General features: G+C 36.7%; 1 protein-coding gene across 7 annotated transcripts in view; it reads right to left on the reverse strand.

The window, feature by feature from the left end:
• Positions 1 to 24,608, reverse strand: part of PCDH7 (protocadherin 7) — a 447,041-nt gene that overhangs the window by 373,827 nt on the left and 48,606 nt on the right. For 5 of the 7 annotated variants that reach the window (XM_043438888.1, XM_043438887.1, XM_043438893.1 and 2 more), the window contains exon 2: positions 390 to 449. The exons of the other annotated variants lie outside the window; for them this stretch is intronic. In XM_043438888.1, the coding sequence (XP_043294823.1) occupies positions 390 to 449 (60 nt within the window). The remainder of the gene's footprint in view (positions 1 to 389; positions 450 to 24,608) is intronic. 7 annotated transcript variants of the gene reach the window in all.

Raw genomic sequence — 24,608 nt, forward strand, 5'->3', positions numbered from 1 at the left:
AGAGGATATGTTTCTCCACTCTTTGCTTGAGTCCTTTCAAGTGCAAACCAAAGGAAAAGGATTTCCTGTTCTTTCCATACTCTTGAATGTGATGATATTTGATTCAGTTTCTCCACTGTAATTGATAAGACTGTAAAACCTCTCTCACATCCCTTCTTGATTCTATACTGAGAGCTTAATTTTCTTTTTCAACTGTTTGCAAATTATAGTTTGATTCCTTTTTTGCCGAGAATTTATTTTGTTTTCTTCCAAATCAGAGCTTCATTTTACTCAGCTAGTGGTCCTGCCCCTTGGGAATCGATTTCTTTTTACACAGGACTAATCCAGGTTTATTAGGATCCAACAACTTTAGTTGGAACATTCCATGGATTTCACTTACGAGCACATACATTCATTTTACACGATTCCTCAATGTGGCCAGGGGGTTTCGTGGTCTGCACTGTATCCACCTATAAAAAATACAAAAATATATGTCTGCTTTACAGGGATGTGAGTAGGGTTTTGCTAGCCTAGATCCAAAACTTGGATGCATATTTTGGCTGATAGTATTCTTTCCTTCTTTAAGATGTATTTGCAGTGGCCATAACCTCTTTTAGAAGTCATAGAGACATAACAGTTCCAGCTACAATTAACAACCCTAGGGCATCTAGATCAATGCTGTTGGCTAATTTTTCTTGGATTATGTCTTTGACAAGAGATATCTGCATGGTAAAAGAAACATTGAATTATTGTTTTCCAGGCTTTGAGTATTTAAAGGAGAGGGGCTGTCAGGGAAGGAGGTGTTGTTGGCTTTATTTATATTATAAATACAAATAAGAATGAAATGGTAATTTTGTTATCAGTTCTTTTACAATTTACTGTCCCTAAAATCTCTGGGAGGTGAGCTTGATCTGAATGTTCACACCCATCAAAGGAGCTCTCTAGTCTCTAAATGCAATCATGGAAATCTGAGCATTTAACACATCAACAGTAAATGGTTCACTGATTTATGGTCGAGGATGAATTATTAAAACTATCCCCTTCAAAAACCTGACCATAAAAAGGTATTGTTTTTTACAAATGAAAGTAATGATAATACTCCTTTAAAATGTTTTGGTGCCAATTTGAGTTTTAAATGGTATTGAATACTTATTGCTTTGAATTTGAGCCTGACCAATAGTCTGATTTCTGCTCTCTGACAAAAAATGCACAGAATATTGTTTCTAGTTTAATGATGCAATTGATGTCAGTAAAAGCTTTAGTGAGTTTGAACACTGACAAAAAGGATAATAAATCACTTCCATAAAATAAAAATGCTACAGTTCGCTACCAAAAGAATTAGAATGTTTTAAGAATTAAAAAAGAAAAAATTAGTACTGCACCTAATTTCCAATGTCACAATGCATCAGCACATGAAAATCAAGGTTAGAAAAGTAAATGAATTCTTTCAATGAATAATCAACTAACTCACATTTGAAAGTAAATGGAACAAAAAAGTAATGGCTAATTTAAAAATTGCTTATATTCAAGAGCATAAGATGCTTAAAAAATTGTTCTGACTACAGATTATCCATATTAGCTGCATAAATTTAAGCAGCTTTAAAATGCCTTAATTTATTAAGTTAAATTTTATCTTTTCTTAGAAATAAAAAGAGTATATTTTCTTTCTCTAGCAAGTTTTAAAACTTAACAAAATTTAAGATATTCTGGCCAATAACACACAGAAGACAAGTTTAGCATGGAATCTGTGCTAAGTGAGTTTTCATGATTTAAATTGTAAGTTTAAGATGAACATGTGCTAAGTTGCTTCAGTCCTGTCCAACTCTTTGCAACCCCATGGACTGTAACTCACCAGGCTCCTCTGTCCATGGGGTTTTCCAGGCAAGAATACTGGAGTGGGTTGCCATTTCCTTCTCCAGAGGATCTTCCCCACCCAGGGATTGAACCTGCACCTCTTATGTTTCCTACATTGGCAGGCAGGTTCTTTACCACTAGTGCTATCTGGGAAGCCCTAAGATGAACATAGATTATCTAATCAGAACACAAACCATACACTACACTTGTCATTTAAAAACTGCTTTATACAAAAATGAAAACTATATATTTAAAAGTTTCAGATACGATTTTTTATTTTCAAATCAATGAGAATGATGTAGCTATAATGCACAACTAGACTACATTAGATCATCCTGTTAGGTACTACCTATCATGGTCATGCTAAATTGCTCAGTCACGTCTGACTCTTTGCGATCGTATGGACTGTAGCCCACCAGGCTCCTCTGTCTATGGGATTCTTCAGGCAAGAATCCTGGAGTGGGTTGCCATTTCCTCCTCCAGGGAATCTTCAGACCCAGGAATCAAACCCACATTCTCTGAGACTCCTATATTAGCAGGCAGCTTCTTTACCACTGAGCAATCTGGGAAGTCCATATCTTTGCCTGGAGAATCCCATGGACAGAGGAGCCTGGCGGGCTATAGTCCATGGGGTCACAAAGAGAGGAACACGACTTAGCGACTGAGCAGGAACACTATACACACACACACACACAATTATCTTTGTGAAGTTATTCACTTAACTGTCTCATCCTGTCAAGGCTACAATGTAGTCTAGGAGAACAAACCTCATTTTCATTGTTTACTACTTTATTCTCAGTGTTGGTACATGGTAGTCTCTCAATAAAACTGCTCTAATGAATGAATACCTGTTGGAAATAGCTAGCTAAACAAATCACAATACTGGTCACATCATAGTACCACTTTTGTCTAATTTTAATATTTTGAAATCATGTTTTTGACTTTCTATTATTTGTCATATGATAGATTATGAAACAGACATTTTTAAGCTGTAGTAAACATTCTTCATTTTATTATCATTTTATTTTACCCACTTTTTCTATTTTTTTTCAACTTAGCCTGTCCATTTAAAATTTCATTAATTTTCTCTTTTTAACCTTTTCCATATAACAGTCATTCTTTTCTCTCCTTAAAGGGAATATTCTATTTAAAATGTTCTGCAAGGTATTCAATAAGCGAATAAGTAAAACAATAAAAACATAGGAAATCAGAGGCATCAAAGTGTTTCATCTTCTATTTTCAAGACTTGACATACTTTTAAAAGCGTACCCAAAAACACAGAATGCATTTACCACATTGCCATGAAACATAATGAAATCCTCTTATTAAAATATTCCTGAGGAATAGAGCTCTCTCATGTCATAAATTAACTATGGAAGGGCAGGTTTCACGTTTGTGGTTTCAAGCTTTGATGCACTGAACAAATGCCACTGTGCACTAATATTCACCTGTCACTAAAGCCAAGAAAGTGGATTCTTTCCTCACCATTAAAGATTCATGTTTAAAAACAAAAATGCATACCTCAAATCACTTATTGAGCTCACGGAGAACTACTTAGGAATCACCATTCTGCAAACAGTCATTGATGAGGGTCAGGGTAGAAATGGATGTTACCAGGATTGGTTTGTTTTGATTTGAATCAGCTAATTAAAATGGCCCTGGAAGCAATTTCCAGATCACTGCCACTGAGAAGATAGGCTCCAGTAAATCAGACCAAACCAATCTTTCAGTCAGGTCCAATTCTGCTGGAGTTGTATAGACGCAGCTTTTGTCTTCCCCTTCCAGCCATTCTCTTCAATTTTTTTTATCACCCAGGCAACAAGCCACACACACACACACACACACACACACACACACAAAGATGAAACCAAGCCATTCCTGGAGCACGTTTTACCAGGCCATCTCTATATCTCACTCAGTTTTCATTTCCTAATCAAAGAGACTGAAATAAGCTTGGAATTAATTATCAAAAATCATCACTAAATTATAAAGCATTTTACCCTCCAATTAAAATAAATAAATTAATTGAAAAAATATCAATAAAAAGTTAAATGATAAAAGCTTTGTTCTTCTTTTCCAGATTTCTCTGGCCTTCTCCCTGACTAGTGCTTGGAAAACAAAGCTGAATTATGCAGAGAATAGGAATAAGATTCAGATTTAAGTACAAGAATACAATGAACACTCATACAAAGGAATAAACACTCTTAATAATTCTGAAAAATTTCCAATCATAAACAAGGAAATGTATATATTTTGAAAGGAACATGTATCTATTTTATACTTATTTTTATTAGGCATGCTTCAAAACTAAGTCACACACCTACGTAATTGGTGTAGTTTAAGTACAAGTGTCTGTTGAATGTGTTTGCATATAATTGGCAATATGTAAAAGGATTCTATGAATATTCTTTTTTTTTTTTCTCTGACTGATGTTAAGATCTAGGTGAAAGTGAAAGGCATCATATAAAAAGTAGAGTCTATTCCATGACACAGAAAATGCAATTGATGGTAGTTTCTGCAATCTAGGAACAGAAAGTGGATTTTCATATTTTAGAGCAAATGCATAATATCAGAGCTAAGTCAAGGGAGAGCCATCATCAAGACTGAAAGTTTATTATTTAAAAAAATAATGGAAAATCATTTGAAATAGAAAGTGGGACAGAAGGTTAACATGGGATTTGGTGAATGGAGGACTATGAGGATAATTCTGAATGATATAATGTTTTACACCATTTTGACATATAAATGAGGCACAAAAACTCATAAATTATAATTATTAGTTACTATATCATCTGCATAGATGTTTATTACAAGATTGCACTTAATTATTTAACTTTTCCTCACAAAGTCCTTGTGAAGTAGCAATTATAAGTTTGCTCGTTTTACATATGAGGGAATTAAAGATCAGAGAGCCCAATCTTCTTATATAAAAATCACATATATAATGGGAGAATCAGGGCCCCAAACCAAGACTTTGGTTATTAATCAAAGATTGTTTTTCCTCAGCATTATGTTTCTAGATAATTGTTTTTTAAATTTGACTTTGAATCTTTTAAAAATATACATCTAAGTTATACCTGAAAATGTCTCTATTTTGTCATTGTTTCAGGAATAAAAAAAAACTATGCAAGCTTTCTATACTATTATAAATGAGTGTGTTACAAAACTCAGTTCTAGAAGCCTGTGTATTTATCAGAGTCAGGATTCTATCATAATTACTTAAATTTGTGAATACATAAGAAGCAACTTCAACATATCTGAAGGTTGTCTAAACTGACAAAAAAAAAAAAAATAGGGAGGAAAGCAATAAATAAGACAAATTCCACCCAATCAAAGAAAGGGATGTTTATAACCATTTACATGTGTAAGAGTGCACACACACACACACACACACACACACAAAGGCCATTCATTAGCACTATTTAATCTACATTCTGTGGAAAAGAGGGCATTTAGATGGTGAGTCAACCTCTGAATTGGCCATGGAAGGAAAGGGATTGGATAATGCCATACCACTTCCACATCATAGGTAATTTGCTCTCACTACAGAATACAAATGATGTGGGCCCTAACAAAAGAATGCCCTGGGTTGGATAGCCAAGAAATCGATATTTATTGACTGGCTGGCTGTCAGAATCATGGAATCTCAGTGTTAGAAAGAATGCCAAAGGTTACAGAGTCGAATCATGTGAAAGACATTGTGGGAGGCATGGGGGAAATACAAAGAAACAAAAGTCACAGTCCTGCCTCTGAGCAACTTTTTATGTATACAAATATATACATATAAACTGATGATTAATCTTGAGGAGGAAAACACAAGAACCTAGGAGGTCAAACTATGAGAGCTCTGAAGAGTAAGAGACTATGGTGAGAGGAGAAAGAGGGCTCCTGGGTCTTAAAAGCCAGATAAGCTTGACATCTTTGGAAATGAGGGAAAACTGCATTCCAAGAAGAAACCTGTGAGGGAGATGGGTGGCGAAGTCAGGAGGCAGTGAGTGGATCTCCCTGCCTAAATCAGAGATTTCTGTAATTCCATTCAACCTCACCCCAAGCTGTTTTCTCTACTTAGATCAAGTCTACATGTAAAAGGATGCAATGTAATAATTAAGAGCAATGACAACAAACTCCTGAATATCCTAAATTACAAACACAGACAAATTAAAGTAACTGTCAAAAGTCAGAGAGAGCAAAAATCAACTGCTTGTTAAAACTAACATAATCAAGTATTTGAGGATTCCTGCTCTAGAACCACCTATTCCTAAAGGTTAAAATGTGTACATCTAAATTCACAATTTTATTTTTTCTTGTTTTATTTCTAAATACCATTTTAAAGGAACACTCTTTCTAAACAAGGGAGGGACAGGGATCAATTCAAACAGGCTGAAAGTGAAAGTAGGTCAGTCTTGTTCAACACTTTGGGACTCCATGGACTATACAGTCCATGGGATTCTCCAGGCCAGAATACTGGAATAGGTAGCCTTTCCCTTCTTAAGGGATCTTCCCAACACAGGGATCAAGCCCAGGTCTCACACATTGAGGGCATATTCTTTACCAGCTGAGCCACAAGGGAAGCCAAAGAATACTGGACTGGGTAGCCTATCCATTCTCCAGCTGATCTTCCTGACCCAGGAACTGAACCAGGGTCTCCTGCATTGCACGCAGATTCTTTACCAACTGAGCTCTCAGAGAAGTCCTCAAACAGACTGCTAGGCATTAAGGAAGCAAAAACACAAGACTGAACCTCAGCTTCAGTCTACTGACAAAACGTGCTCCACCAGAGAGTGAAAGTGAAGTCGCTCAGTCATGTCCGACTCTTTGCGACCCAATGGACTGTAGCCCGCCAGGCTCCTCTGACCATGAGATTCTTCAGGCAAGAATACTGGAGAAGGGAATGACAAACCCCTTCAGTATTCTTGCCTTGAGAACCCCATGAACAGTATGAAAAGGCAAAAAGATAGGACACTGAAAGATGAACTCCACAGGTTGGTAGGTGCCCAATATGCTACTGGAGATCAGTGGAGAAATAACTCCAGAAAGAATGAAGAGATGGGGCCAAAGCAAAAGCAACACTCAATTGGGGAAGTAAAGTCTGATGCTGTAAAGAGCAATATTGCATAGGAACCTGGAATGTTAGGTCCATGAATCAAGGCAAATCGGAAGTGGTCAAACAGGAGATGGCAATAGTGAAAATTGACATTTTAGGAATCAGCAAATTAAAATGAACTGGAATGAGTGAATTTAACTCAGATGATCATTAAATCTACTACTGCGGGCAAGAATCCTTTAGCAGAAATGGAGTAGCCATCATAGTCAACAAAAAAGTCTGAAATGCAGTACTTGGATGCGATCTAAAAAATGACAGAATGATCTCTGTTTGTTTCCAAGGCAAACCATTCAATATCACGGTAATCCAAGTCTATGCCCTGACCAGTAATGCTGAAGTTGAATGGTTCTATGAAGACCTACAAGTCCTTCTAGAACTAACACCCAAAAAAATTGTCCTTTTCATTATAGGGGATTGGAGCACAAAAGTAGGAAGTCAAGAAATACCTGGAGTAACAGGCAAATTTGGCCTTGGAGCACAGAATGAAGCAGGGCAAAGGCTAATAGGGTTTTGCAAAGAGAACGCACTGGTCATAGCAAACACCCTCTTCCAACAATACAAGAGAAGACTCTACACATGAACATCACCAGATGGTCAATACCGAAATCAGATTGATTATATTCTTTGCAGCCAAAGATGGAAAAGCTCTATACAGTCAGCAAAAACAAGACCGGGAGCTGACAGTGGCTCAGATCATAAAATCTTTATTGCCAAATTCAGACTTAAATTGAAGAAAGTAGGGAAAACCACTAGATCATTCAGGTATGACCTAAATCAAATCCCTTACAATTATACAGTGGAAGTGAGAAATAGATTCAAGGGACTAGACCTGATAGACAGAGAGCCTGAAGAACTATGGACAGAGGTTCATGACATTGTACAGGAGACAGGGAGCAAGACCATCCCCAAGAAAAAGAAATGAAAAAAAACAAAAACAAAAACAAAGTGGCTGTCTGAGAGGCCTTACAAATAGCTATGAAAAGAAAAGAAGAGAAAGGCAAAAGAGAAAAGGAGGGACATTCCCATTTGAATGCAGAGTTCCAAAGAATAGTAAGTAGAGATGAGACAGCCTTCCTCAGAGATCAATGCAAAGAAATAGAAGAAAACAATAGAATGGGAAAGACTAGCGATCTCTTCAAGAAAATTGGAGATACCAAGGGAACATTTCATGCAGAGATGGACAAAATAAAGGACAGAATATTATGGACCTAAAAAAAGCAGAAGATATTAAGCAGAGGTAGCAAGAATACACAGAAGAACAATACAAAAAAGATCTTCAGGACCCAGATAATCACAATGGTGTGATCACTCACCTAGAGCCAGACATCCTGGAATGTGAAGTCAAGTGGGCCTTAGGAAGCATCACTATGAACAAAGCTAGTGGAGGTGATGGAATTCCAGCTGAGTTATTTCAAATCCTAAAAGATGATGCTGTGAAAGTGCTACACTCAATATGCCAGCAAATTTGGAAAACTCAGCAGTGGCCACAGGACAGGAAAAGGTCAGTCTTCATTCCAATCCCAAAGAAAGGCAATGCCAAAGAATGCTCAAACTACCGCACAATTGCACTCATCTCACATGCTAGGAAATTAATGCTCAAAATTCTCCAAGCCAGGCTTCAACAGTACATGAACTGTGAACTTCCAGATGTTCAAGCTGTATTTAGAGATGGTAGAGGAACCAGAGATCAAATCGCCAACATCCATTGGATCATCGAAAAAGCAAGAGAGTTCCAGAAAAACATCTGCTTCTGCTTTATTGACTATGCCAAAGCCTTGGATTGTGTGGATCACAACAAACTGTGGAAAATTCTTCAAGAGATGGGAATACCAGGCCACCTGACCTGCCTTCTGAGAAATCTGTATGCAGGTCAGGAAGCAACAGGTTAGAACTGGACATGGAACAACAGACTGGTTCCAAATTGGGAAAGGAGTACGTCAAGGCTGTGTATTGTCACACTGCTTATTTAACTTCTATGCAGAGTACATCACGTGAAATGCTGGGCTGGATGAATCACAGGCTGGAATCAAGATTGCCGGGAGAAATACCAATAATCTCAGATAAGCAGATGACACCACCCTTGTGGTAAAAAGCAAAGAAGAACTAAAGAGCCTCATGATGAAAGTGAAAGAGGAAAGTGAAAAAGTTGGCTTAAAACTAAACATTCAGAAAACTAAGATCTTGGCATACAGCCCCATCACTTCATGGCAAATAAATGGGGAAACAATGGGAATAGTGAGAGACTTTATTTTTTGAGGCTCCAAAATCACTGCAGATGGTGACTGCAGCCATGAAATTAAAAGATGCTTGCTCCTTGGAAGAAAAGTTATGACCAATCTAGACAGCTTATTAAAAAGCAGAGACACTGCTTTGACAATAATTGTACGTCTAGTCAAAGCTCTGGTTTTCCTGTAGTCATGTATGGATGTGAGAGTTGGACTATAAAGAAAACTGAGGGCTGAAGAATTGATGCTTTTGAACTGTGGTGTTGGAGAAGACTCTTGAGAGTCCCTTGGACTGCAAGGAGATCCAACTAGTCCACCCTGAAGGAAACCAGTCCTAAATATTCATTGGAAGGGCTGATGCTGAAGCTGAAACTCCAATACTTTGGCCACCTCATGCGAAGAACTGACTCATTGGAAAAAACCCTGATGCTGTGAAAGATTGAAGGCTGGAGGAAAAGGGGAACAGAGGATGAAATGGTTGGATGACATCACCAACTCAATGAACATGAGTTTGAGTAAACTCCGGGAGTTGGTGAGGGACAGGGAGGCCTGGCGTGCTGCAGGCCATGGGGTTGCAAAGAGTCGGACACGACTGAGCGACTGAACTGAAACGACTGAACCTTAGCTTACAGAGCCAATTACATGTGGTCAAAGTTGACCATTCACGCATCTCCATTCTTAAAGCTCAGGATAAAATGTAAAATGATGTTACCTTAAGATGTCACCATTATCCTCCTAAGAGCATGGTATTGACCACTTTTGAAACAAAAGCAGAACTGGCTAGTATTCATGTGCCAAAGCAATAAGTTGCTGGAGAAAAGAGAGACTAGATATTAACGAAAAGGTGAAGTGAACGCAATCTCGACTGTTCTTAAAAGCCACTGAAATTGCAATTGTGTGCCCCAAATATTGAGATCTACTTTGCGAGTCTTAAACACTCACAGAGGGGAGTAGAAAGCAGCCAAAGTGTTTTTAGATGATGAAAAAACTTACTAAGAGTCTGATACACTACCAGGGAAGTGAAGCTAATGTCCAGTGAGTTTTAACTGTCTTGAAAAAGTAAATGTGCGACAGGACAAAATTACAAAATCCAACCAACCAGCTTCTTGCTCATGAAAGATAATGTTAAAAGTGTAAGAACTGGCACCACGAGTGTGTTTGTATTTCAGTTCAGTTCAGTCGCTCGGTTGTGTCTGACTCTTTGAGACCCCATGGACTGTAGCACGCTAGGCTTTCCTGCTCATCACCAACTCCCGGAGCTTTCTAAGTTGAATATACTTCTCTTTTAATGTGATTTGTGGTTAACCAGCTCTAAAAAATCTATGCTCTCTGATCATTAGAAATTTCTAGGAATGTTTTTTACAAGTACTTTCAGAAATACTAAGTGGCACTGATTTAAGGACTGACATGAGCATATTAACACAACGACTTTTAGGACATAGAAAGATATTATATCAGCAACTAATACAGAAATACAATTTCAGAGATAAGGAACTCACCTGAAACCACCCTCTACCAAATTATTCACTTTACCAGTGGTAACACTGAATCCCAGGGGGATGACATGACATTTAGTGTAACACTGCAAATGTAGGACTAAAACTAAATGCTCTTGCTCCCAAATCAGTAGTTTATTTCCACTTAATTTATGAGAATTACTTCTCAAAGAAATGTAAAACTGGGAGATGAGATGATCTAAAGACCAAGTAGCTCTCATTTCAGGACAGTTCAGTTGTGAAATGCAGGGAAGACATACAAGTTGGATAGACTTCTTTTTAATTTAAAGTGGACTTTGCACTAATAATGTCAGTGGGTTCATCAAAAACAACCAATGGCAATTATATGATAAATATGAAAATGAGATTCTTTGTAACAAAAATGTTTCTGTGTGGGCTAAGTTACAGAATCTCTTTTTATTTTGAAACATTTGAAAAATCTTAAGAAATTAATAAAAATTACTTTAAGTCAAGCTTCTTTATAGCTTCACTTCAAATTTTTTTGGGGATGGTTCCAATCAATATTGCATAGAATTTTTTAATATGCTTTGTACGAAAAGGACTGCAAATCTTACACTTTAAAATAGGTCACAAGTCTTAAGGAACTTAATCAAAAAGCAATATGGTGTTTTTAACATAGAAAAGATTATTTGCTTCTTTTTTGCTCCTTTGTCTTATACGTGCAGTGTGATGTATTAGTTTAATTAAAGTCTACCAAATTATCATAAGGATTTTATGTGCTGCAAATAATTGGCTTTGTTCTCATCTCACTTTTTCTTAATGGGAGCAGAACATTCTTTTTTTTTTTTTTTTTTTATGATACTTAGTATAAGATACCAGAAAATTACAGGGAGGAAAAGTTAAATGAGGTGCCTAATGAAGTGACCTTTGTCATCTTGGACATGAAATAAAATTAAGCCTACACTAATGCAATGAACATAAGGCAACGTTTTCAGAGAGTTAAGAGGATAGGTAATATTATGGCTCAGGGCCAAACCATACCAAGAATCCTTCCATACATAAAAATGACAATCCTATTAATATGAAAAGCTGATGGGCCCTAAAATGAAGTAAAATGTATAAATAGATCATGTTACAAGATTTTTTTATGGAAGCCATAATGAATCAATGTCTTTCATGGGACAGATTTAGGTGATAATCCAAATAAAGCATATTATCAGGTACCTCTTTGATAAGAGACAATTTAAGCAGGTGAGTGAACAGAAAACTAACAAATGTGGCATATTAAATCAAAGTTGTTTCAGAGAGGAACAATACTAACATAACCACTCTTGCCACAGTTGAGTGGGAACAAATTGTAGTTAAAATATACAGTCATTTACAAGACTGCTATCTCTAACAGCAGCAAAACAAAAAACAGAATAACCTATGAACATGAAATCAGTTAACTAACTATTGTACGAAATCTGAAAGATGGAAATTACCAGTGACTTTCTTATAGTATAATTCTTAAAGTATGTTAAAGAATGTGTGTAAGATATAAAGGATAATCAGCAGTGCTTCTTTTGTTAGAAGAAAAAAATGTGATCACTATTCATTTACTACTGTCTTTAAAGAAACATAATCTATATATTATGGACTTCCTGAAAAATTTTGAGCTTTTAATTTGTCCTCTGAATTACTTTAAAAAAAAAAATATGCTTCTATCCCTGGCTTCATAATATGATAAGTGTTTTCAATTGCTAATAATAACTAACACTCTATTGAGTGTTTACGAGAGCTCAGGTTAATGCATGCAGTCCCTAGGAAGTAGATAATATTATTAACCTCACTTAACAAAGAAGGGACTCAAGAACAGAGAAATTAACTTGCTTAAAATACAGCTCTAAAAATGGCAGTGTTGGAATTTTAAGCCCAAGAAGTCTCATCTTTGTGTCTCTGCTTTTAACTGACTACTCTCTACTGCCTCTCTAGTGATACAATTGTGCTGAAAAGCAGGTTTTATCAAATTTGCTATACCTTTTCAAATATACTCAACAACATTTTTTCAGGTAGAGTATTATTGTATTTTTAATAGAACCAGAAAATGTTTAGCATATGATTTTAGGTTTATTAAAACTCTCTCTCTCTTTCTCTCTCTCTCTCACACACACAGACATGCAAACAAACACATAATAATAATTACTTTATTACATTTCTGAAGAACATACAATAGGTGTACATAATGTTATACTCCAATGGTGTTAAGCCAGGAGATTTCTTTTTTCCTTTCTTCATAAAGCCACACTATGAACTTGTGAAATCCCATGACCTCACAATGTGCCTAACTAAAAATGAAGCAAAGAAAATGATAGTCTACCCACCCTGTGATACATGCTTTTAAAGTAATTCTCTAATTGGTTGTCTTGGAAGGAACATTGCTAGGAAGGAGTGCTTCCTCAGAGAGTGCACATGCATATTTTGAACAGATATACCTGATTTACTCCATTTGTTTTAAGCCAAAGAGTGAAAGGGAATCTTTGACAAAACTGTCATCTTTAAAACACAGTGATATTTCATTTTCCCCTTCTGCACTATTTAGATTGTCTGGAACTGAAATGCTTCCAGCAGCTCCTGTGTCCAATTTTTCAAAGCTGTCACTTTCTAGAAAATCTGCTTAAGCAAAATACTTATGTTGGTAGAAAACAGAACAAACATACATTATAAAATACATTCTATTCTTCTTTGCAGGTCAAAGTCTTCTTCAAGAATGCAAACTTGGAAGAAAATGTGAAAATAAATTAAAAGATGACTATGATGGATTAGTGAAAGTCAATGAATCTGGTGCACTTCTGATTAGCTTCTAGAGATACACCTGGACTTAGCTCAGTAGAGTTTTTCCACACAATAATCATACAATCAAAATGTTATTTTCAATGCATACATGAAAGGTCATTAAACTGAAAAAGAATAAATACAGAGGAAAATGGGACACTGAAAGATGACCATGGTTACTCTTCCTCAGATCATGTCTATATCAAGCTACTATAATGTTCTTGTCAACCTTCCATGTCCCAGAAGTTAACAAAAAATTCTCAAGCATTGTACTTGTTAGACCTCTGGCCTCTCTGAATTGTGAGCATCATAATTCACGTCCTCTAGTACCTGACTATGTGAAAGCACAATGTAACAACACGCAAAATAATGATGATAAGAATGGTGTGAAAGACAATAAAACTTTTGTTATCAGCAAGGGACTTCCAAAATGTGAGACGAAACATGTTTTGAAAAGGTTCAGTCATACTGACTTGAATATTACTCAATATTCTTAGCACAGAGTATACTTCCTTTATTCACACATATGTACATACTTTAAATTGTCTATATATAGATATGCAGAGTATATGTTTATCACACATGGACCTTTGTCTCCTGAATGCATGATTACACACTTCTGGCTTAATTAATCTTTCCAAGTTTATGCAGTAAAAATTACATAAGACTTACAATTCTTTCCATTGCTTTAAAAAGCGAGTCCTCAGCAAAAGCCAGGACTGCTTATGGTGTACAATCTGAAACCCAATTCTCTCTCGGCACTTTAACACTAGATCTGTCACCCTTTAACACCACAAAATCAATACGCTGGAATGTCATGGTTCTCTGATGGCCCACAAAGTCAAGGCATGATCAATTTCAACTTCCTTACTAGACAGAAATAGACTTAGACAAATAAAAAAGATTTCATTCAAGTTAAATTCAATAAAACAAAGGAATAAAGGCAGAGAGAGTCAATGTTGTTCAAATTCAGTCCAATAAATTTTCACTTAAATTTAGATCCATTTTAAACCCAACTAAATTGCATACTCAGCCAAAAGATATGTATCAGAAATTAAAAGAAGCTTAGAATTTACTGCATTCCCTAGATTAAGAAATGCTATCAGTTAAATGTTAAATGTGTGTGTGTGCGCATGTGTTTCTTTTACTGCATTGGTTAATAAACAGGAGGGAAAGGATGGGGTCCAAGATTTTTATTGTGTAACCCTAGAAAACAGAGTAAATTTTGGCTTCAGTGGCTCAGTAAGAATAAGAACCTTGTCTTTCTTGTTATAAACTGTATACCCTGTATTGAGAACAGTCCAAGACATGGAGTAAACCTTTAGTAAATATTTGATTAGAATATGAAAATCTATGCATACATTAAATATAATCTGATATGTAAACTTAACTGAGGGCAAAACTTCCTCTTTCTCGTTCACTGCCATATCCCTGGCCTCTGTAGTGCTTAGGGCCTAACAGGCACTGAATAAACATCTGCTTATTTGAAAGACTAGAGAATGCCTCCTGTTTTACTGGTCAATTTCTAGCACTTGAACTGAGATTTTAGAGTCATCATTTCAGGATCATTTTCATTTTCCTGTAACAAACACTTTATATGTCAGCAGTTTTACTTTTCTCCTAAATTTGAACATACAAAACACAAAGGTATTATTTAGAAATGCTTAGAAAAGGCCAGGCCTGAAAGTCAGGGACATGGAGTGCATTTTAGGTTCACTCACTCACCAGGCATCTCTGCCTTCCCAGGCTTCTGAGTCTCATCTATAAAATGTAAAAGAGGGACAGAGGGAGAACAGGATGATTCTCAGGTGACCTCCTGGGAATATGTAGGAATGTAAACTCGTGGGTATTTGTAGAGCTATGGATTAAAAAAAAAAAAAAAATCAATGAAAGGGGCTCTACAGGTCAGAGCAAAGCAGGAAAGTGATCCTATTAAGAAAGTTAAAAGAAACTGGAGTCATTCAGTTGCTCAAAGAAAATGCTGAAAATGCCCAAGTGAAGTAGACCAATATGCAAGGACTCACAGCATGTGGAACCCAGAACTGAGTTACTGCTTTCTGGCCCCTTAAAGCAGAGGGTGTCGTTTGGCTCACTCTCTTGTCTTCCTGCACCATCAAAACTAGAAAGAAAAACATTCACTCCCATCTAGCTTTCTTCTAGGGGAAGCCATGTGACAAAACGTTGGCCAATAAAATACAGAACAAAGTTCTTGGGGAGGAACTCATTCTTAGGAGAGAAAGCAAATGGAATCAAGGGAAGTTGTCCTTTTTCCCTTTTCTTTTTGGCCCCTCTTTCTTCTCCTAATCTGAAACAGGGGCAGAGTGCCAGGAAAAGCAGCAATCACCTTGGGAATATGAAAAGGAAAATAAAAACTAAGGATGATGGCACAGGAGAACAGCTGTACCACGATTCCTCAGGAAAACCTGCTGACCCACAGCTTCCTGAAACTTGTTACAGGGGAAAATAAACCCTTCACTTAACCATGATTAATTTATTACTTGCAGCTAAATGCAATCTTAAGTGATGTATTTGCTAAAGGGAAAATCAGAGAGGATTATCCAACAAAAGGGGGGAGGGAATAAGAAAGAAGAAAATAAGCTATAAGGGCTCCTGTGATTACACACCAAATACTGGCATCTGATCAACTGCCATGTTTCACAAAATTTTATATCACTGACACCCTGTAAAAAGGAGGCAACTTTTATGTTTAAAAGGCTCTAGAGCAGGAATCAGAAGACACAGGCTTGAACTCTGACTCTGTCATATAATAACTCAAGTTTTAGCGAAAGTGTTTTAGTATAAAATGGAAATCACAACATTGCATTGATGAAGTGATTCTTAGGATTAATATAATGCATGCAAAGACACTTTAAAGGCACAGTGTTTTACTAATAACTATTTTCATGGGATGATGCAAGTGAAACACTTAGACACAGGTTCTGGCATAGAATGGACTTCCCTGGTAGCTCAGACGGTAAAGCGTCTGCCTACAACGTGGGAGACCTGGGTTCAATCCCTGGGTTGGGAAGATCTCCTGGAGAAGGAAATGGCAACCCACTCCAGTATTCTTGCCTAGAAAATCCCATGGACGGAGGAGCCTGTTAGGCTACAGTCCATGGGGTTGCAAAGAGTCGGACACAACTGAGAGACTTCACTTCTGGCATAGAGTAAGTGCTTATTTATTATGATCATTCTTATTATTTCATATAATCTACTCATATCTTCTCTAGAATATCTTGCTCATGACCTTCTCCCTCAGGCATGGCTGCTTGAAAAAGTCAGATCTTAAGCTAGGCACAGCCAGAGTTTCTCTAGCAGGCATTTGGAATTGGTACCCAGAAAAGTTACTAGTCTTGTGGCAGGTGGGCAAGTAGCATGCAAATTAAATAACTATGGAACTGTCAGCCATGGTTTATCATCTAGAGTAGAAAAATATAAAAGGATCATCTCCAATGAAAGAAGAAACATGTGGATGTGCAGAAAAGACAGACGGAGAAAGAAAAGGAGAGAGGGAAGGAAGAAAAGAGGGAGGGAGGAAGGGAGGGGAAGAGAGGAAGAGGGTGAGAGAGAGCGTGAGCACAGATGCTGGTGGTATTGAACTTTGAATACATTTATGAAGATTGAGATCCATGTACTTCTATTTTAGCATGATATATTTTAAGCTGGTTTCTCTTACTGAAAACCAAAGAAAGTGAAAGTGTCAGTTGCTCAGTCCTGTCCAGGGACTGTAGCCCACTAGGCACTTCTGTCCGTGGAATTCTCCAGGCAAGAATACTGGAGTGGGTAGCCATCCTTCTCCCGGGGATCGTCTAGACCCAGGGACTGAACCCAGGTCTCCTGCATTGCAGACAGACTCTTTACTGTCTGATCCACAAGGGAAGCCCCAGCAACCAAAGAGTACTAACTAAATAAAGATATTTATTTTAGTTTTAGCATTGAAACGTATTACCAAGTTAGTTGTATAAAACCTGAATCTATAAAAGCTGTATAAGAAAAGGTCACACATAATCCCCTTCTGTTTCTATGGTTTAATGTTAGCTCTATGATTCTATGATAAAATTTCATGAAGAATTTTATAAAATAAAATTTTATATGATTCAAAACAAAAAATGGTTTCTATTTATTTCTGATTCCTGATAGCTGCAATCATTAAAGGAAATATGAAACTAGTTAAAGTCTCAAGGCTATACAATATTTTCTTGAAATTTTTAATCTAGGTGTCTTCTTGCAAAATAAAGTCAAATGAAAAATCACATTTATGTATACAAGAAGCTTTCTACTTCTCTCTCCTGTGAACAGCAAACAGCCAGAATAAGAAACTGCAGGTTTTAGGTGCCAGGAAAACATAACTGACAACTTCTAAACCCTCCCTGACAATTTAGAGAATGTTGGGATCCTCTGAGTATATCAGGGATCCAGACCCTAGAATGGGTTTTCTGAAGGTATGTACAACCAAATTGCTAAATGCTTTTGGATGGAGTCCCAGAATGCAAGAGCTTATGTGTACAGTTTGTTTTGTTTTGTTGACAATAAAGGAAAACTCTTGGGTTTCACTATAATCCTGGTTTAACAATAGTCATTTTTCAGATGTAGGGCTGTTCAAATATGGTCAGCTCCACGTAGTTAGGACAACATTTTGAATTTGCTCAAAGTAAGAAGAGATTAGGTATGAGAAATACAGGAAAATATTTCCATCTGGTAGTAATAAATAGATCAAATGTGTCCTGTTTAAGACATTCAGGTACCTGGTTTTGTCAGTGAAACCTTAGCTGTCAATGGAGTGAAGTTTAATGACATATCCTTTCCAGAACAGAGAAGACCCATATTTAGAATGCTGATACTTTAAATTGTCACAGCTCAGATCTAAGCCACCTGCTCACTAGTGGGATTCAGTGGCAAAAATAATAGTGATATAGAGTAAGCCTATAAGCTTATAGCATACATAGTTTCTTTAATAATAGACATTGAAGTGTATACTGATTTTCTAAAGACACGTTAAAGACAATTTATATTTCCCCCTTACAATGTTGTTCATTGTATAATCTCAACAATAAACAATGAGATTTTTTTGGTAATTATTAAATGAAGTTTTCATTCAGTTTTGCAGTTTTTCAGTGAGGAAGCTGCATTTTATTCTTACTTTTTTAAATAGGAATTTTGACGGGCTTCTAATCATCTGGAGCACAGTTTATAACTTTAATTATAATTTCTACACTACAAGAGATGTTAGCGTGATGTAGACACTCAATTAGTACTTACAGGGTGAATGAATCTATAAAAAAAGAAGAGTATATGCTATAACTAAGCACTCTATTCCCACCTGAGTTTCATATTTCTCTTTCCATTTACCTTACCTGAAACAGTTTCCATAACAAACGCATTGGGTAACAGGGCTAAGATACCCAACACTATTTTTTTTATTGTTAAGAAGCAGGAAATCATAAACCAATTTCAAACCACAGTCCCATAAGGAAGGAAATCTGCCAAAAGACATGAAAGCCATAATGATTTATTTCTTGAAGGGAAAGAAAACCTGATGGGCTATTTCAAGCAAGGGCAACTGGAACTTGCTGCATTAACAGCTATCTGTGGGATCTACTTTTAGAACAGATATTCCTTGTTTGAAAACAGAGTATAAAATGATGTTAATCTGTAAGTAAGTAGAGGAAGCTGTTCATGGCCCTTTAATCAGAGCATGGTGTACTCAAATTATCTGCCCTTCCATTTTCAACTCAGAATACCCACCAAGTCTGCACTAGTGGCCATCAGGAGCACTCCATTCTCAATAAATTCATTGGAGTTTTGCAAGTACAAAGCCTACAGGATTGAACACTTCAGAGTAAATTTTAGCTGCATAATCAAGAACATGGCCGAAATTGCCAATTAATGGTGCAAAGCACAAATAATCAAACTTTAGATATAGAAAAGCCCTTTATGGACTAAATATATCCACTATGCAATTTACCCCTGACTTTGCAGGGAGACTCACCTGAATACTAACAATCAAAGCTATCCAAATAAACTCCTGCTGAAAAGCGACCTCTCGGCTGAAGAGAATTATGTAAGATAAAAATGAAGAGGGGAAAAATGTCATTATATATTTAAATAATCTCATTTTGCTGTTATTTAAACTTGAAAGCAAACAAAACTCACGCTATGGGAGATCTTCATGGATTAAGACGTTCAAAACGGGATGGGCAACATGTAAAAGGACCCGAATAAGTTTAACGAAGTGTACCTTAAGACAGAAACATCTCTAAGTTAAGAATTATGTAACAGTAAGAAGTGCAACTAAAGGGAAAACATAGCCAGGAAAAAACTTCATTTTGAGCCACGACCTGAGAAGGCAAGTCTTAAAGCCAAATTGAGGCTTATCAGACAAATATATGCATGCCAGGCAAGCAGTGAAAAAAACCCACGAAAGAATATCAACACAGATGGGAACGAGATAGCTGACTTGCAGGAAACCATGCGGAGTGACAGCTCGGCAGTATCTCCACACCTGAGCTGGCAGCAGGGCCTGGGGGGCTGTGCCTTAGCCAAGCCCGCGGGGGCCTTAGGCAGATGTGGCTTGGCGCTGGGGGCAGTGTGCGCAAAGTCCTGACCCTACAAGCCTGCAACTCCGCGAACGGGGTCTCAAAAAATACGCAGAAACAAAACTCACGAGGGGACTCATCAATACTTAACTAGAAGCAAATTATACTTCTATTCAGGGGAAACATTAGAAGGGAAAAGGCTGCCAATAATTGCTATGAAAACATTTATCTGACCCTGATCCATGTTGCTCACCAGATTCAATTATTTTAAATAATGTATGAAAGTGGAAACAAAATCATTGCTAATCAATATTAGATTGATTTTGTTGTAAACAATTTACATTTTTGAAAGTTACCTGAAACTATCGTTATCTCCTAAATCTGATTTAAGAATCTGATTTAAACAAACTTAATTTAAGAAATGTATTTTAAAGTAATGCATTATTCTATTTATTTTTACAGCAAATATCATCACCTGTTTGCCCGTAGTTGTGTTGCTAAACACAAGTCCTTCTAAGAGAGGTTTCTAGTTAATTTTAAAAACACAGGGGAAAGAGCAGAATAAGAGAAACTCGAAATCAAGTCAGAAGTAAGATGGAAAATGTATGATATACCCATCAGCATCTGGTTAAATAAATTTACTGACATCATAAACAGCAAAATCATTTGCACAAAGAACTTTTCTCTTACGTGATAACTTCCTACTCTAAAACTTTCACTCCATTATGATATTTATTGAGTGCAATTTCCTGCTTTAGGATGACTGAATTGCAGGGAGTTAATCTCGATTCAGGCTGAGGTCTTCCTGTTCACATCTCCTTTGCAAGTGGAGCTTCCCGGGGAAGCCTAAAAGGAACCAAATGTTTCACAGCTGAAGCTCTTCACCTGACTTTCTCTTTACGACACAATTTATTTATTTTTTTAAGTTCTGAGATTTCCAGTATTAAGCTAATGAAAGATGAAGATGTAAACATACTACTTAGAATATTCTGTATCTAGTAAAGATATTTTTAACTGTGGAATTAATAAATTCAGAGAGTGAATAAGTTACAATTGCTAGACCTTTAAAAGTTCCATTAGATTTGATTATATGGCAATAGCAGCCATATATTTATATCTGCTAAGAATTTTTTATCCCAAAATAGCACAAAAACTATTTTTAAAAAATTATTCTCAGTATCATATTGTTAAGGCACAATGATGATTAAAAGCTTGTTAAACAATCTTCTCCAATGAAATGGATATCATTTTCAACTGATAAAATTATAACAATGTAGGATGGAAGGTAAGTTACCTAGATTATAGTTTTGCCAGCTACTTTAATGGTTTCAGTGTAGTAGGGCTTGAATTTTCCCTTCTGCTGTTGTTCATTTCAGTGCAATAAGGAATAAGGATTAATGGGCAATACAAAGGTTTTTCTGAGAACTTTAATTTTCTCAAGGTTCCAGTTCAAAGTTGCAAGATAAATACCAAATTCTACCTTACCAGTAAGATTTGACACTGCTGTTTTATTACATTCTAAAACTGTTTTCTTACTCAGTACCTCTTGGAGACTAAGGGTTTACTGATTGTTAGCTGAGCTACTAAATATTCACGTGTGTGTGTGTGTGTGTGTGTGTGTGTGTGTGTGCAGTTGTGTCCAACTCTTTGCAACCCCATGGACTATAGTCTGCCAGGCTCCTCTGTCCATGGAATTTTCCAGGCAAGAATACTGGAGTGGGTTCCCATTCCCTACTCCAGGGGATCTTCCTGACCCAGGGATCAAAACTGTGTCTCTTGTGCCTACTGCATTGGTGGGTTGATTCCTTACCATTAGCACCACCTGGGAAGCCCTGAAGATTCACAGTCCCAGTGAAAGGAAGATTTTCATGAGTCCACGATTTTTTTACTAATAAACTTTCACATTTTTTACTGTGATCTCTTTCTCTTTTAAAAATATACCTTAGAGTTCCGCTAGCAAAAGGTCACCAATTGGCTGGAATATCCAACAGATACTACCCTGTTCTGTGAAGTTAACTGTTCAGTATTTTCTCAGAGGCAAGATTACCACTTAATAAATCATCAGCAATCACTTCCTGTTCCACAGAAGTTTTCCCTAGGGGTTCCTACTAACTAAAGGCTAATCATCCATGTTCTTATTTAGCTCTTGAGTTCCGATTAGATCATAGTTTATAAAGTGGATGACTGCAGACTGCTAATTCTTACCTGACAACACAGTGAACAAACACAACGTATTCAGGAAATATGTCTTATTTTTCATTTTAACAAGTCTATACCTGACTACTGTATCATCAAATGTAAAATCATGCTGTTTGGCTGCTCAGGAAAGAGATCCTGGTAAGATTTCAGTAGTCACATGTTATTCCCAATACTGTGGGGATTTGTACTGGCTCAGAGGTTAAAGCGTCTGCCTGCAATGTGGGAGACCTGGGTTCGATCCCTGGGTTGGGAAGATCCCCTGGAGAAGGAAATGGCAACCCACTCCAGTGTTCTTGCCTGGAGAATCCCATGGACAGAGGAGCCTGGTAGGCTACAGTCCACAGGGTCGCAAAGAGTCGGACACGACTGAGCAACTTAACTAATGGGACTAAGTTATTTACAACCAATTATGTTTTGGCTTCCCTAGTAGCTCAGTTGGTAAAGAACCTGCCTGCGATGCAGGAGACCCCGGTTCAGTTCCTGGGTTGGGAAGATCTGCTGGAGAAGAGACAGGCTACCCTCTCCAGTATTCTTGGGCTTCCCTGGTGGCTCAGCTGGTAAAGAATCCACCTGCAACTCAGGAGACCTGGGTTCGATCCCTGGGTTGGGAAGATCCCCTGGAGAAGGGAAAGGCTACCCATGCCAGTATTCTGGCCTGAAGAATTCCATGGACTGTACAGTCCATGGGGTCACAGTCAGACAGGACAGTGACTTTCACTGTCACTAATTTTAAAACTTGATATGACATTATGAAAATGTATCAGATGCAGGCTAATGTCAGTAACAATGTATTATAGGTCAAACTCACCCAACAAACATTGAAAAATAATTTAACAAAATATTTGAGATTATTAAATATTTTTATACATATTTCTTTTCCCCTGGTGCACCATCTCTTCTTAATATATACTTATGCATCTGTTTATAATGGAAATAAAATAGGATTGAATAGTTCCAAACTATTGCAATTTGAAGAGAATGTAATGAAAATGGCAATAATATAATAAAAATGAATCAGATATAATATTCTAGAAAATCACTTTTTGGTAATTTTTTACCACAAAATATTAATAAAATACAAAAGAGAGGTTTTTTCCCCCCTAAATGAGCCATGGTTTTACTATTTTATATATAATTGGTCCTCTACATTTGAGATTTTATATAATAAATATTTCAACAAATAACACATTATTATATAATATCTGTAAAAACAGCCAGTTCTCAGTTAAGCAAATTTAAAAACATGTGTTTTCCCTTGACACAATGAAGCAGTTATCATAAAACTTAAATTCCAAATCACGTAATGTTATCACTTAGCACATCACAAGTCTTGTCAGGTCAAATCACTTTGCAAGGGAAATATTACAAAAGAATAAAATAGCAACCAAAATTTGAATTTTAGTTGCCCTTTTGAAAAGTGTATATAAAATTCTCTAAAACTTCTGCTACTTGCAAAACTTACAATACACACAGCATTTAATAATTAAGGAGGGGCTTTTCAGTTTCTTTTCTTTTTTTTCCTGCATGTAAAGGCAAAGATCCCACTGGTATGGAGTCCCCAGTCACTCTTTCCTGTGACGTCTTTTCTAAGCCCACTAGTGTCTCTAAACAGGCGTCACTGGGTTCCCTTCCAGTCTCAAGGGAGTTTGGCTCCTCCCAACTCCCTCCCAATTATAAATATGCAGGCTAGATAATTGACCCACCCTTTTGACGGCTGCATTGTCTAAACGGAACAGACTGCCTCCTACTAAACCACTAACAACAGGTAAGAGAGGAAGTACTAATTAATCAACTTGAATATCTGAAGTCATTATTGACTCAAATCCTTTGATACCTTCTTTAACTCTCCCAACTTTTAAACTCTCCCACCCTCCATGGCACCTGCACACCTCACATTCTCCTTAAACAGCAAAGCATTTAAAAAATAAATAGAATTTGCCAAAAAAAAATATGTGTGTGTGTGTGTGTGTGTGTGTGTGCACATATGCATATTTAAGTTCCTTTTTTTTTTGGCATCCTAGTTTTACCAATCAGATCCTAAAATTTAAATAATTGTAAAGTCTAGAAAATACAATAGTGAAAACAAAGAAAACTTATCCCCTTGGTCCACAGAGCATCTGTCCATGCCAATGTTTCCATTAGAAGTATAAAAGAAGCTCATGAAAGTGCAAAATCAAAAAAAGCAGAAACTTGGAGAAGAAATTCTAAAGTTACCTAAAGTTACCAAGTCCTAAAGATACATTCCAGAATGTAAAAACATAGAAAAAAAAATTAGTGTGTTAAAAATGATAAAGAAAAATCTCTGTGAGGATAACTTATAGCCTCTATTCCAGGTTAGAAGGTTATGACCATTAGATATAAAGCCACCAGATATCATGGAAAAGAGGCCTTTCTTGCTCTTAGATTTCAGGTTGTAAAATGGGATTTGTATATCAAAATA

Source organism: Cervus canadensis, chromosome 19 (assembly GCF_019320065.1).
Source record: "Cervus canadensis isolate Bull #8, Minnesota chromosome 19, ASM1932006v1, whole genome shotgun sequence".
Classification (NCBI taxonomy): Eukaryota; Metazoa; Chordata; class Mammalia; order Artiodactyla; family Cervidae; genus Cervus; species Cervus canadensis.